The sequence below is a fragment of the Enhydra lutris genome, unplaced genomic scaffold (genome assembly GCF_002288905.1).
Source record: "Enhydra lutris kenyoni isolate GAN:26980312 unplaced genomic scaffold, ASM228890v2 scaffoldscaffold1, whole genome shotgun sequence".
Classification (NCBI taxonomy): Eukaryota; Metazoa; Chordata; class Mammalia; order Carnivora; family Mustelidae; genus Enhydra; species Enhydra lutris.
In genome coordinates, this window is record NW_019154085.1 from 8428728 (window position 1) to 8445354 (window position 16627).

The 16627-nt window shown below is 37.0% G+C and overlaps 1 protein-coding gene across 2 annotated transcripts in view; it reads right to left on the reverse strand.

Moving 5' to 3' along the window:
• Positions 1–9254: 9254 nt before the first annotated feature.
• Positions 9255–16627, reverse strand: part of LOC111151166 (serine/threonine kinase 17b) — a 29337-nt gene continuing 21964 nt past the window's right edge. Inside the window, exons 6-8 of one of the 2 annotated variants that reach the window (XM_022509000.1) lie at positions 15808–15856; positions 14469–14648; positions 9255–12506 (exon numbers count right to left, since the gene is read on the reverse strand). In XM_022509000.1, the coding sequence (XP_022364708.1) occupies positions 12224–12506; positions 14469–14648; positions 15808–15856 (512 nt within the window). In that variant the 3' untranslated portion in view covers positions 9255–12223. The remainder of the gene's footprint in view (positions 12507–14468; positions 14649–15807; positions 15857–16627) is intronic. The other variant, XM_022509076.1, reaches the window with a different exon arrangement.

The window sequence follows — 16627 nt, forward strand, 5'->3', positions numbered from 1 at the left end:
GGAGATGTTCTGGGATTAGTGGTAATGGTTGTGCAATTCCGTAACTATGTTAAAAACCATTAATTGTGCACTTTAGATAAGTGAATTATATTTCAAGAGAGTTGTTATTTAAAAAGAGAAATCTGGGGCACCTGGGTGGCTCAGTGGGTTAAGCCTCTGCCTTCAGCTCAGGTCATGATCTCAGGGTCCTGGGATCGAGTCCCGCGTTGGGCTCTCTGCTCAGCGGGGAGCCTGTTCCTCCTCTCTCTCTCTCTGCCTGCCTCTCTGCCTACTTGTGATCTCTGTCAAATAAATAAATAAAAAACCTTTAGAAAAAAAAAAAAGAGAGAAATCTTAGCACGTTACGGGAAATAGACATTGGCTCCATTTTCATCGTTTGAAAGGTACCAGTGATGGAGCCACCGTATTCTTGGAAATACAGTTTTCCTGGCTGCAAAGCACCCTCTGGTATCGAATCTCTTTCTATGTACTGGAGGTGATCTTGTAACCATGGGAGATAATCACTGCATTTCTGTTTAGGTTTCAGACAGGTAATTCATAAACGCTTGCATTTTTAAGAACAGAGTTTAGGCTTCCTGAGTGAAACTAAACAAATTATTTTTAGAGAAATTAATCTAATTCACAGGCTTTTACTGTAAGTTCAAAGCAAATGTGGGCTTTCTTTATCCAGGTACTAGAATAAGATTTATTTAGGTTTGAATCTCAGACTTTGCAAACATTATGAAACACCTCTATATAAATCTTACATGTAGAGAGATTATTCCCACTGCTATTTTTTCTAAGAATAAATGTAGTCTGGCCAGTTTGATTTAGTTGGCATTTTTTTTTTACAAGGATTTTTTTCTTTGTTTTTTTTTAAAAGTAGGCTCCACACCTGCACAGAGCCCAACATGGGGCTTGAATTCACAACCCTGAGATGAAGACTTGAGCTGAGATCAAGAGTCAGGCACTTAACTGACTGAGCTGCCCAGGTGCCCGCACAAGCACCTGCTCACAAATGACACTTATTTGTGCAATTGCACAAACGGGCTGGAGTCCAGGAGTGGCAGGGCTGTAGAAGCACATGAGAGATCATAAATATTACTGGGGTTATTTTCAGAAAATGTAATCTGCCACTAAGGATAATCTTCAAAGCTTTTATTAGTCATTTTCACTTTTGTGTGAATATATTCCAAATTCTTTCTGGGAAGAGATTTTCATAAAAGGGAAAGAACCCGAGTACACAGCATTAAAGGAGTTGGGAAAAGGGTATAAGTAAAAGAAGGAAATGGGGTGTTTACAGTCGAGACAGGTTTTACCCACAGCCCGCCTGCAGCTCCACCCAGGAACCTGTATGTGCGGCCCCGCCCCCACACTATTTTAAGTACTTGTTCCTCTCTGTTGATAGAAATGGTGGATATTTCATTAAAAAGACATTTGAATTCCTTCCACCTTTCCTGCAATCACTTGTCTCCATCCTATCGTACCTCGTCCTCCTCCCACACTGTATCCTACTGGAGACACGGCTTCACAGAAGTTAACAGGACCGTGTACAGAGCCCTGAATTGTGGAAGGCGTTGGAGCGCCCGGCCTGACTTCACTGGCCTCCTGCAAGCCGGTCCCCTCATCCAGTCGGCTGCGCGACAATACCTCGGTTTTGTATCTCCGTCGCGGCGCACACCTTACAGCTCCAAATCTGTGCTCCCGAGAAACCATCCTCCCAAACAGCTCGTCTTCCCTTCAGACCCGCTTCCCCCCCAGGCTTCCCTTGTTTTCCTAAAGAGCCAACCACGGCCATGGCTGCTCAAAGGAAAAACTCAAGAACCATCCCTAGAGCTCCCTCATCCCACGTCCAAGCAATCGGGGAACTGTCGGGCCGAAGCGCCGGCCCGCTCGAGTCTGTCGGCTTCTCTCGCCTCCGGAGTCCGCAGCGCCTCTCGCCGGCACCGCGGAAATAGTCCCGCCTCAGCGGCTCGCGGCCTTCGGATCGACCCCCTTCAAGACCCCCTTCACACAGGGTCCAAACAACACACCTGTTAGAACACAAGACAGGATTATGCACAAGCCTCACTTGGAAACTCTTTAACGGTACCGGTGACCCCAGAAAGTCCCACGGGTTGCCGTCGTCCCCGCCCGCCTGCCCGGCCTCCCGCCCGCCTGCCCGGGGCTCTTCCCGCGGCCGGAAGGAGCCGGGCGTCTCCCGCCTCGGAGCCAGCGGGCCTGGAGGTCTTCGCGTGAAAGCGACCGTTGCCAGAGGTTTCTCAGACATTAGAGATAAAGAAATACGGCAGCCCCTTTTATACCAATATCTGCTCCACATGAAGCAACTTACGTGTGGATACAGGCCGTCCGTGCACGCGCACACGCGCACACGCACACGCACACGCGCACACGCGCACAGGCCGTCTGTGCAGTGCATAGAACAAATAGCTAACTTGGAAACACCAGCGAATTAATTCGTATTTCTCTTTTCTATTTAGCAAATAGTACAATCTGGGACGCTTCAAATATTACTTTGACTTTGATACATTTCAAAATTTTTAATCAAACATATAAATTAGAAGTGTGATCCAAATAGGTTTTTCAACAACACAAATTCCAATCACTTCTAGTTTTTGTTTTTGTTTTTAACTTAATACTGGAAATTTTTAAAAAAGATTTTATTTATTTATTTCACACAGAGAGATCACAAGTAGGCAGAGAGGCAGGCAGAGAGAGAGGGGGAAGCAGGCTCCCCGCGGAGCACAGAGCCCGAAGCGGGGCTGGATTCCAGGACTTTGAGGTCATGACGTGAGCTAAAGGCAGAGGCTTAACCCACTGAGCCACCCAGGCGCCCCAATACTGGAAAATTTAATTTAAATATGGTGTGATGGAAAGGACACAGGTGGCCTTTGAAACCAGGTGAACTTGAGCTCAAATCCCGAGTGTAGTAATTAGGTGACTTTGAAAAACTGCTTAACCTCTCTGTGACTCAGTTTCTCCACCTACAATATGATGATATTCAGGGGTGTTGTGAAGAGTTAATGAGACAGCATGAATAAAGTTGGGCCTTTACCAAACTTTATTCCTCATTTACTTTATATCCTCTGTATTTCTAAATACAGATATACCGGCGGGTGGTATTTTTTATATAGACCCACAAACACCCATTTTATAAACACACACTGTGAAGACCTTCCAAAATTGATACTTAGATACAATGTTGTGGGACTATTTGTGTGTGTTATTTGGCACACTGGAGCAAAGCCAAAGTAATTAAGTCTCTTACAAATTTAGTAATATAAAAGGCCCCAGGCATTGGCCATTGTAATTATTCTATTTCTGGGAAGAAAAGAGACAGGTTTATTTGCAGTATCCCATGCTTAATCATTAGTATTAAATGAATTCAGACCAGAACTAATCAAAGAAGCAAACAGCTGATTACTGCTGTTTTGTAAAAGAAAGAAGTAATTGATGTTCACAAAGGTTAAAACGGCCAAAAAGGCCTTTAAATAAATGGCTCAGCTCCTTTTCTCCCTTTATATCTTGTTTTCAATGGTCTTTAGTCTGTGATTACTTAAATATTCATTTATTTCAGAAGACTTTTTGTGCAAATTCCAATTAAAAAACCAATCACGTTCTTAATAAATTGGGCTAACAACTTCTTTCAAAGGAGGAAACAAATAAATCACAATGTTTCATCTATAAAATTTGACTTCATATGAGTATCTAGGCAGTTAATTCAATTATAACCCGGAAAGATCATGAAGCCTCATAGATTTATTCCTGATGACTGAGTTCTAGGGCAAGGAAGGGCTCTGATATGCCTTATATGACATGCAGAATCTATTACGTTTTATTTGTTCAATCATTCTACCTTATAATTTTCTCCACAAACATTGTGTACTCACTTGTTGACCAGTCAGTATAACTAAAGTTCCTGCGCATTTGCAATCATGTCTTTAATTGCTGACCCAGTTACATTTTATGATCTGGCTAGCAATATTGGTATAATTAGCATGTATTTCTTTCGGCCTTTCAAAGGGGTATTACAATCACTAAATTTAAATTCCAGTGGTGAACCAGAAGGGTGGAATCCTTCCTACTAATTATAAAATAATGCCTTTTTTTGCTTATTCTGAAGGTTGACCACAGTACAGGGTTAGCATAAGGTCTAAACGTGAGAGATTTTTCATTTGATTCTGACCACACTGGTGCCCACCCTGCCTGTTAGATTCTTTAACAGTTTCCGTAGGAATGTGTTTTACAAGGAAGGACAGAATTTCGGTAAACTGGAAGATTTGTTTCCTGTAAGTAAAACTACTTTCCCATATAAGAAGATTGTGTGTGTGCGTGTGCGTGCGTGTGTGTGTGTGTGTGTGTGTGTGTGAAAACTATGTATAAGGGAGAATGTTAGAACTTCTCTATTCTTCTAGAAAGCTTTGGCAAATAAGGAAGAAGCCAGAAGTTAGGGAACGACCCATGATACCTAATTTATGTATGAACTTGATAGGGCTAAGGGAAGCGTTATTTCTGTTTCTGGGTGTTTCTGAACGAGATTAGATTGTTACTGATAGACTGAGTAAAGAGCACCCTTACCAACGCAGGCGGGCTTCATCCAATAATTAGTTGAGGACCTGAACAGAAAAAAAGGCACCAGAAGGGAACACTTTCCCTCTCTTTCTTGAGCTCGGTCATCCATCTTCTCCTGCCCTCGACATTGACCCTTCTGGTTTTCTGACTTTCAAATGTGGGCTGTGATTTACACCACCAGCTTTCCTGGTTCTCTAGCTTGCAGACGGAAGGTCATGGAACTCTCAGCCTCCATGAGCATGTGAGCCTTTTCCTATAATCAATCTCTTTTTAAATACGCCTACAGATCCATGTGTATCCAACTGGTTCTGTTTCTGGGGAGAAACCCAATACAAGGCCTTTGCTTTCAGGTGTGGAAAATATACAAACGAGCTGTTAGAGAGGAAGGAGCAGTAAGATTCAGTCTGTTCACGCTGGAAGCCAGGCCATGGCCACGCAGAGTCCCCAGCAAAAAGCCAGGCCATTGACTTTCTACCAAGGAAACATCATCAAAATATTGAGACCTCATGAAAATCAGAGTGTGTTGGATCAGAACCTAAAGGCGATTGCTGATAGAGATGTGAAGCCTACAGTACTGCAAACAGGGATACTGAAAATGGTCTCACTTAAATAAAATATTCGGAGTCTGTCCTTCTTAGTTCCTTCTCCAGTACAAGAGCTGGTTCTTACAAAGTCACTTGAATTCTATTCTGGGAGAAGCCAGATCTTTAGAGATACTTGGGACTATACTGATTAAGCATCTAGTACAGTGTGAGTGTCCATGATGCCATCCAGAGAGATGTTAGCACAAACAAAGTAATCACAACACACGCCACACACGAGGTTCCTCACTTGGAGATTCCCGGCATAAATTAAAGCCTCCAAGGAATCCTGCAGTAAAAATGCATGTGGAACACTGTTGAACATGGTGTTTCTAAAACCCTGTTGGGTATACATGCCTTCTTTCTTCGCCACACACCTGGTAACATTACAAGGAATGTGAGTTTGGAAAATATTGATGATTGTGTCAATTAAAATGCTTTCAGCTGCAAATAACGGAAAATCCCAAAGAGAGTGGCTTATCCAAATAGGACATTTATAAAAACCACAAACCGAAACGTTGAGAAGGAAGTTACTGCTGCTGTTACATCAGTGGCTTCAGTGGAATGGTAACGTCAGAGCCAGGATCTCCAGGATTCCCTTGTCCTTTCATTCACAATTACAAAATGGTGGAAACAGCTCTCATCCAACATGGTTAGAGGTTGGGGTTGTCGGCATTCCTTGTTTTCATCCAGAAATCCAAGCATTTCAGAAGCCGCCCAGCAGACTTCGCCTCGTGCCTTGCTCCAGGTGAGCCGGATAGCTTCTGTAATGGAGGTAGCCACAGAGCAAGAAATGGGCTACAGCTGGTGGGTTAGCCAACCCACGGTTTCTTCAACGATGGTAGAATTACTTTTAGAGACTTGCCCTGTAGTTGCATGCTTCCAGCTTCCACCAAGGGATACTGTTAGAACCAGTTATATGAAACCTACTTTGTTTTTCTAGTAAGCGCACTCTGTTCATGAAGATGATGTCCAAAGTAGAAGAATATACTCTAATGAGACCCACGTGAGAACCTCTTCTCAGGCTCACTGCTATCTTCTCCCTCCCTGTGATGCTCATGCCAGAGTCAGTGTTTACCCCGCACAACCTTTTTGGCTCTACCTTAGCCCTGGAGGCCACACTGCTACTGTTGGATCATTCTCTACAAGGTCCCGTAATACTCAACGTGCACAGGGAATTGGGCAAGTTTCGCATTGCTCCAAGACTTACAGATCTTTCTTTTTTTGCCTTCTGAGACTATCCCCTCTTTTCACAACAGATTTAAGTATTTATAAATGAAAGCCTCAGTGGAACAGGTTTTTTTTTTTTTTCTTTTGAGTGCTACTATATATGTCCCTGATGCAAAGAAGCACAGTCTCCTGATATAAAAGATATAGGCAGAAATGACAAATTAGTATTGTAAGAATTGTTTGACCACATTCTACACAATAAACTAATTGCAAATTAAGATCTTTGGTATTTAATATCTGTCTCTCCTGATAGGTTATGAACTCCACTCATTTGACCAATATTGTTGACCACCTCTGTCCTCACCTTGTGCCAAATTTTACTCTCGTCACTATACCCTCCTCTACTTCCTTTACTCTCAGTAGACCACTAGCTGCAGGCTTCTTAGGAGAAACAGATCATCCCCTCACTTCACATCTCTATTAATAGTCACCCATTTTCTTTTTCATTTTTTATGTTGGGAGACATTGTTTTTCTTTATTTTAGCCACAGTTGCCTTTGTGATTGTGATCTCATCACTTTCTCTGGCATTTTCTAACGTTAATCATCTTGTGCTAGTGCGCATTTCAGCTGTTGCCTCCATGTGGACTTCTCTCCTTTGCCTATTAACATTTTCAAGTCTTCCTCATTTTAAAACATTAAAAAAAAAAAAACTCTTCAAACTATAGTTCTCCTCCTTTTCCCCTTGATTTCTTGGAAGACCAGTATGTACCTGTGGCCTCTACTTTCTATTTTCTCAACTAGTTGCAAACTCGATATTCTAGTAAAATTATATTTCCAATGACTACGCTGTCCTCTTCCTCTTGGGACATCTGCTTGCTAGACAAAGTGAATGCAGACAAGGCTCACTCCCCTGTGTCTTTCTGGTTCTCCTCCCATTTTAATCATGCTAGATAGAGCTAAGATAATTAATGTGATACTCTACATTGGGGTCAAGAACTAAATGTAGTTCATCATCTGTTTTTATATATAAGGTTTGATTGGCCCACCCATTTGTTTGCATGCTGCTCATGACTGTTTTCATGCTCTAGAAGCAAAACTGAGTAGTTGTGAAAAAACACTGGCCTGCAAAGCCTACAGTATTTAATAATCGACCCTTTATAGAAAAGGCTTGCAGACCTCTTCTAGATGTCTAAACAATCTAGATTTAGATGAATGTATATGAGTTATTTTCAAGAGAAAATAACTATAAGATACAAAAAAAATATTAATGATAGACATTAATGACTATTAGGGAGTGCCTGGCTGGTTCAGTCAAAAGAGCCAGCAACTTGACTTCAGGGTCATGAGTTTGAGCCCCACACTGGGTGTAGAGATTGCTTAAATAAATTTTGAAAAGCTTAAAGAAATTAATGACTATTGGAAGAGCTGCAGTAAGAACACAAAATTTTTAGAATGATACCTAGGGAAATCCGTTTGTGATGTGTGGGTAAATAGTGCTGTATTAACTAAGGGAGGTAACGTGAAGCCAGAAAGTTTGGGTAAGGAGGTGATACAAAGAGGGAGAATATGACCCTGATTTTACTTAGAGCTATTTTACATTTGAGTATTCTTACATCCAGTAACGATAATATGTATGACCTCAGTGTCCAGGAGGAAAATTGAGACTAAAGAGAAAAACTGGGGAATGCCATTGTGTCAGAAAAAGAAAATATGGAACCTGAGAAGAAAGTGCTCACAATTAAGAAGGTCCAACACATTACAATTTCTTCTCCCTACAGACTCTGTTAAGTCGTGCACATACTTCTTATGTTCATTATCACACTTCAGACTTTTTACATGATGATTTTGGCATGTGGAGTTGACCCTCTTCATTCATTAATTCCATGCTTGTGAACTTACTTGCTAAAATTTATTTGCAACCCCAAAATTAACATGCATAGTGCTTTCATGGTCATTTGCAGACATGACACAGTGTTAAAAAAAATGAGATGCTGGACACTTTCCTGTCTTAGGTTGAGCAAAGTGATGCTGAGTCTTGTTTTGGTTCTCATACTATAAGACAAATGTCCATTTTGTGGTCTATTTAATGTCATATTTTCTGCATTTTTGTGCTTTTTGTTAGTGATTTCTGTGTTTAAAATAGCCCCAAATCATAATTTTTAATTGCTGTGTAATTATGTTCCTACGCACAGGGCTGTAATGTGCCTTATGTAGAAAAGATGTGTTGTTAGATAAGCTTCATTCAGGCATGAGTTACGGTGCTGTTGGTGTGAGGTCAATGTTAATGAATCAACAATATATTTTAAATAAGATCCCTTTAAACAGAAGCTACATAAAACAAGGTTATGTATTGATTAGTTGGCAAAAATGTTATAAACAGGAACTTGTAGGAACTTAACCCTGTATTTCCTCTAGCAATGTTTGAGTATTCACTGTTTATGGGAACTTTATAGGATATAACTACAGTATGTTATATGAACTGATTAGTCCATAATCAGATTATAAATTTCTTAAAGAATCCCTTATTCATCTTTTTAAAAACTCAATTTATTTAAACTAAAAACAAAAACTAAAAATCCAACAGAAGCAGTTCACTCATTTCTGGGTAAATAAAAATCCCTTATTCATCCTTATGCAACATGTAGTACACTGCCATTTACTGAAAATATCTAGCATTACCACAGAATAGACTTGTTTTCAAATTTATGAGGCTTTTTGACAGGATCTAATAAACAGGTATGTACTGAAGAGGGAGTTCAAAATGACATGTGTCAAGGCTAGTACCTTCAGGCAGGGAGGTTTGCTTTTAAGAAAAACAAACTTAGAAATACTTTAAAGCAAAAGACAATCATAGACCCAAAAAAGTGCTTTTTAATTTTTAACCAAAAGGATCATTAAGTTGATATAAGTTTTTTTTTAAACTGGGGTAGTCATAATAATGTCAGTCAATATTCTTAAGCAACATGATTATTTAATGAAAGATGGGGGCAGTTATAGTTTGTGTGAAATTTCCAATTAGAATTTAAAATTCTCTAAACTCTTATAAAATTATAAATTGATGCTATTTCTCCAAATGGGAAGTCAGATAACTTGATTTTAATACAATTTGAAATTAAAATACAATTGTTTATACAACAATGAATAAAGACAAGTTTCCAAGACAGATATAAAAATGGAAAATTCAAAAATAAACAGAAGCAATGTAAACAGTTATATCAATTTATAAATGTTGCTTACAGCAATGCTATTCCAAATATGGTCCATGAGCTATTAGCAACTCATTGCAAACGAAAGAACTTGTGCCAGAATGGAAATCAATTATATCATTGATCAGCTGACTTTTTTTCATAACAAGACTTTCTTTAAAGGAAGCAATGTATTGATATACATTCTGACACAGGTGCCTTATTTCATTATAGACTGCAGAACACATACTGCTTATGTTCTTAAAGTGCCACTATAATTTTACTGCTCAGAATTAACTTTGTGGAGAAAAAAATTAAAATGACAAGTTTAACTGTCATCTATATTTTTTAATCCTGTCTATCCAAAAGGCAAAGTTATTAAACTTTATAAATTCATCATAATTTAACATTAATTTTCAGATGTGTTTAAGTGTTAGGACATCTGCTCACCTCAGAGGGGCTAAGATTCCTACTTTAATGAGATATATCATCTACTTTTGATAGATACATTTTTTCCAATCTTGGGAGAAGAACTGAGTCATTTGTTAACAACTTCTCTCTAAATACTCATTTAATTTTCACATTTCAAACAGTGAAAATATTTAAATTCACTTTTACAAAAAAATGAATTTTTATATTGTTTGTGCAACTATTTGTTACTTTTTTACAATAAAAATTATTAGGAAAAAAGGTATGGAAATTTACAACTTTGTGTATTCTGTTAACTAAGGGCCGACATATGAACTATTTTAAGATTCTTCAGACTAAAAGAAAACTGGTATAAAATATTTTTTTAAGAATTAGCTTATAATTTAAAATGCAAACATTTTTTTTCTTTATTTATGCCAAGCCGTAATTCCTCTAGAAATTTAAAAATAAAATATCTTTTATAAAAATCCTCTTTCACCAATGGCTTACCAAGCTTTACATGCAATAGCTTAATATGGAAGGCAAAGAAATGGACAATCAAAAATTTAGAAAAAACTCATCAGTTTTAGATATACAAGAGCCCAATTTAGCTTCTGCAATGGCTAGTTTATTGAACCAACAAACTATTTCTTAAAGAATTTAAATGTATATTTACATATCCATAAGAAGAGAGCTCCTTTGGCACCTGAGTTGAACACAACATAGTAGAGCAAAGACTCTCTAAGAGAAAGTTGTCTAAAGACTATATTTTATCCATCTATACATAAATACATAGCCTATACATATACACATATGCACACACAAGTAGAAATAACTTTTCCTTTAAGAAATGCTGAAGATTTAAAAGGAAGTCACCATTTAGCCAAATGGCTTTTTAAAAAAGTTTCAAGTTATTTGGAATCTTAACCAAATTTCAGAAAGTTAAAGGTTTAGAGTAATATATAACTCAAGGGGCAGGGGGAGCTCGAGAATTTCTTTTTGGTCAAAATATAATTTCTTTAAATGTAGTAACATGGGCATGAGGTTACAATTATCCTAACATGATAATATAACAGAATCTTTAATAGTAACCAGGTGCAAAGTCATCAAACATAACCAAAAAAGGAGTAAATTTCCCTCTATTAGCACAGCGGTCATCAGCCACTCTGCTGTCCTTAGACTCTTCCTAATATTGATCCCAGCAGAAGACCATTAAAGGCCACCTGGCAGATTGCCTTCTGCCGAGCCTCATCGCTCGCTGGAATTCTACATAAGCACTCCGATGTCATCAGGTTTTATGATCACATCCACCTTGCTGTCAGGGACTCTGGCCCTGAGTTAACAGTCTTAATGGGCTGCGATTTTTTTTTTTTTTTACACATACTTTCAGAACTCTGAATAACTGCCTTATATCCTAAGACTCAGAAACATCTAAAATTCTGTAAGTTGCCAAAATCAGGCAGCATTTTTTCTATACTCAATTAATAAACATGTTTGATCACCCAAAATAGAGGACAGTCAGTTTTATTTAAGTATCTTCTACCCAGAAATTCTGGAATATGAAAATCCTCTACACTTGAATACCATCTAATTCTCCATCTTTCAGACCTTATTAAATCTGAAGTATGTTGAGAGAGGGCAAAAGACATTTGAGTTAAAAAAAAGAAATAATGCCACGCTGCTCTTTTTTCTGCTTCAACTTGTACAGAGTATTCCTAATCAGGTTTCTCACTCCCTCTTTGCTCTGGTTAAAAGGACATGTCTCATATAGCAGACTATATATCCTGGAAATCGTAGGCAGTTTCAAAATATTTGTGATTAAAATATTTTCAAATGTAAAAATCCCTTGAGCATCTAAAAATAGTACATATTTTTCTTAAACTTGACACTATTATCCTAACAAAATTTTGTCAATAGAGGCATGGTATAGGACATACCTTAGAGAACCTATTAAATTCAAATGCCTTCATTTTGCTCAGTTTATTTCAACCATAATATAACCCAAATCACTGTTTTCCTTATCTGTAAAACATTTTGATAAACCCATTTGAACTTGAATTATTTCATTAACATGTAGACTCACATGCACAACTCTATTTTTTGTCATATATTTAAATATTTCTTCTCTGCAAAGTTAGTATCTCAGAACAGGAAATGAAATTATGCTGGTTACTAGTAATTTAGCATCAAAACACTTCCCTAAACTCCTCTATGCAAAAGTGCACTTACAATATAAACATGCCATAAATGTAGCTACAAACTACAATCTCACATTGCAGTAGATTTCAAATTCCAAATTCAGTCCAAATAACTCAAAGAGAAAAGTGCTAACACAGCAAATCTGAAACAAGTTCATGGGGATTGGGCAATGAGTTATCAAAGCGAAATCTTTTGGAAACCATGCTGCTATCCTCTGGAATATTCTCTTTGTCTTCTCGATCACTACAGGTTCCATTACAAGAGGATTTAGAAGTTTTGTCTTCAGAGGACCTTAATGAATGATCTTGACTTTGAGAGGAACTGGAAGTTTCTTCAGGGTGAAATAAGTTTCCAAAGTCCCACTGCTGTAGCCAAGAATGAGACAGGCAGATTTCTGCTGTTGGTCTTTTCCTTTGAAAGAGAGCATCAAGTGAAAATTTAGAACTAAAATATCAAGTTAGAAATTGCTGCAGTTTGATATACTATAGACTTAATTTTTTAATTTATTATGAAAATAACACAGACTCATAGTACAGACGGGAATAACAATACAAAGACTGGAGTACCTAGAGTTTCTTTAATATTGACATCGGCTGAAAAATTCATTGTATCATGGAGCTTATGGATGAGACTAATCAAAAAGCTTGAGAACGTATGCTAGCCTCACAAATAAAAATTAGTAAAATTATAAAATCTCTTGAGTAAACAAAACTCTGAAAGAAAACATATATAATATATAATCTATTATTATTGTGCTCTTTTTTTTTTAATTTATTCATTTGACAGAGATCACAAGTAGGCAGAGAGGCAGGCAGAGAGAGAGAGAGGAGGAAGCAGGCTCCCTGCTGAGCAGAAAACCCAATGCAGGGCTCGATCCCAGGACCCTGAGATCATGACCTGAGCCGAAGGCAGAGGCTTTAACCCACTGAGCCACCCAGGCGCCCCTATTATTGTGCTCTTAAAAGCAATACAGTTAAGTCTTGAAAATAAAGGCTGCTCTTGAATGATGTTTACCGAATATTTTGAATTTTTACATTTTGTTTTCTCTCTTGAAAATAATATGGTTAAATAACACAGTATGTCAAAAGTTAGGAAAATACCTAGAACTCCAACCTCAACACAACCACCATTTCCATTAGAACATATGCTTCCTGAGGCTTTACCTTCATTTTTTTAAAGATTTTGTCAGAGAGAGAGCACACAAGCAGGGGGAGCAGCAGGCTCCCACCAGATGTGAGACTTGATCCTGGATCATGACCCGAGCCAAAGGCAGATGCTTAACTGACTGAGCCACCCAGGCTTCCCTTAACTTAATTTTTTATGATCATTTTAATTTCATTGTTTTCTGGTTACAAAAAAATTAATGTACTCATTTTAGAAATTATGTTCCTTTTTTATTATAAGAAAATGAATGTGTTCATTTTAGAAATTTTAGAAACTAAGTAAAAATGAAAATGAAAACTGCTTAAAACTGCATATAATCAGAAGCAAACAATATTTTTCCTACAATTACTAAATAAGCATTTGTGTCCAAAAAATGGCCAGTGAGAATTTGTTTGGACTTGCATTATGCCAATAAAATAATTAACAAACCTGAGTTTTTTTCTTAAACAGAAAGAAACTGAGTCCTCCAGGCAATTAAGTAATTGTTAGAGATAAAAGACCTGACAAGTAACAAAACCAGGATTGGAGCCCAAGGCACTATATCCCAGCTTCTGTATTAAGTTTAGCCAGGCCAGGGAGCACTGGGTGTTATACATAAATAATTAATCTTGGAACACTGCATCAAAAAGGAATGATGGATTTTATGGTAACTAACATAACACAATTAAAAGATTTAAAAAATTAAAAAAATAAAGTAAATGGGGCAGATCTGAGTAAAGAAAAGGGAGGTCAGTTTTTTCTTTTCCTGCTCTGAGGTTGCCAATGAAGGAGTTAAGAGTCCTAAGTCATAGTTTCAAGTCCCTTTTTTTGCAGGTGGTCAAAAAGCATCTCTGACCTTTAAAGATTTGACAATCAGTAACTGATACTTACCAAATAACTATAATTACTTGTCTACAAATTATTCACAACAAAGTCTGTCATAGCCAGCCATGTGTATTGTAAACCTACTTCTAATTATTTTAGGGAATTTCAGGGTTTAGTAGCAGGTTGAGAGAGAAATAAAACAAATCTTCTCTTTACTCCAGAATTTCCAGTTACATGTTTTATATATTTTTTATGTTTGAAGTTACTGATTTGTTCTAATGATCTCTTATACCACCTTTCTTCCCATTTTATCTGAAACTTGACAGAATACTTCTAATAACTCATTGTTATTAGACATATATTCATTTTGCAACAGTACTTAAACAAATTAATGTTATAACTCACTCTGGATTTTTTACTAAAAGCCTCTGGATGAAGTCTGTGGCCAGCTGTGAAACTGATGAAAAAGTTTCTTCTGAATAATCTACATTAACTTGAGAAATATTGAGGTACGTTTCTTGATTATCTTCCCCCACAAATGGAGATGTATGGGTTAACAACATATATGCTATTATGCCAATATTCCTGAAGAGGAAATAAGGGACAAGAGGGGAACTTAAAATGCATGTTAATCTGAAAACATTTACATAAAATAAAATTGATACTTAACATATTCTTCAAAACTTCTACAGTTCATCTATAGACTTCAATTGCTTTTCAAACTTTCTATATTAATAAAACTAAAATAACTGGTATCTCAAAGTCTGTCTCACAGAAAAAGAACATGAGGGGAATGCATGTTGTGTTACATAATTATAAATATAATGTATTAAATATGTATCACGGTATCTATAGCCCGCCCTTCATCCGGACACCTGTTACTGAAAACACAACAGTGCTGAAGGCAGCATTTCCTAAAAGGTATCAATGACACAGTAGTGATCTGTGAGACATAAGCAGGAGTTCTGTGCAAATAGAGTCAGCAAGTTCGGCAAAGCACAAAGTTGGGCAAGCAGATTTTTTTTTCATTGCAAAACTTTTCAGGGCCTTCAATATATTAACGACAAGTCTGGTGCTCAGGAGCCGGAACAAGAATACATGCAGTACGTGTTTCCCACTTACTCAGCCAAGGACGGTTTTTCCTTGGCGAGCTGATTACAGTTACATGGAACACAGGGAACAAGTCTAAACTCTTCCACTTGGCCTGGGGAGTCGGCCCCCACTGTGGTCCCCCCTAAAGTTCCAATAGGAATTCCAGTTTTACTCCCTATGATATCTGATATTCAAAATATCATTTCACTTGCCACGAAAATTCACAATACCCTAGAGATATCATCTCATAAAACTAAACTTTTGCACGAACCCAACCTCAGTTTTCTGCGTAGCAAATACCTTCCTAGTTCTTCTAGACCTAGATCAGATATTTTCCATCTGGTGCTTGTCTGTTGTTTCCTTTATGCTCATTACCTTATTATGGAACATGCTGCACAGTACTGCAACTATTTTGGTTTTTTTTACTCCTTCAGGAAAGGGATTTTTCCTATTTATTTCTGTGCCTTTGGCTCATAGCCAAAGTATTATTTAAAAAGAATGGACAGGTAAATGTTTTCTTGTGGCATACTAATGATACTTGAAAACAACCTTTTACAGAAAACCTTATTATTTACATTTGGAATCAAAGAACCCTAAAATATATAGTACCTAATATATAACAAAAACATTTAGGTAACTAGCAAAACCTTACCACATATCTGTTGCTGTAGTAATAGGATCATAGTTCAGGATTTCTGGAGCTGAAGCAAAAATAAAATTCAAATTTAAAAACCTGAAAACCATTTTATAATAAATTAAAACTGGTTTTAATTTTAAAGAACTAGTAATATCAAATTAATAGAAATTTAGCATACGATTAATTATCCTGTGATTAGACATTTAAACATATCTAACGTTGAGAAAATTATATAGCCAAATGGTACAAATAACAGTTTTGGAGTAACCAGTAGCTAGCTATGTAGGTTTTTTTTTTTAATCATTAAGATCAATCTTAGGAAAAACAATTAGGAAGAAGTAAAATTTTAGACACTAGAATTGTTTTAAAAATTTTAGTTTTGTTACTCTATGTTAAGAGTTAATGTTATTTTATCATACTAATTTAAGTTTTTCTTTTCAGGATAAAGAAAATCATATGTATCTATAATAACATAATGAGCAAATTATGCTTCCTATAAGTGCTTTAAATTTTCAAGTAGATCAAATATTCCTCTTAAACTATCAAAAACCTAAATTCCTATGCAAATAATTTCCCATCTTTTCCTTCCCTGCCAGCTTTTTAAGTGCAAAATAAATTTTCTCTATTTTGTAAACATTATCACAAATTCCAAAATAGTCGAGTCCAAACTAGAATTTGTGCTTGAATAATAACTTTCTTGTTTCACAGTATGGTTTCATAATTTCTCCAAAGAGAAATCGTTTCCTAAACCCTAACATTTTTATTAAAAAAGACTTTGAGTCATATATATTTGTCAGTCTCCGTCTGTCACACAATCTACAACCTGACACATACT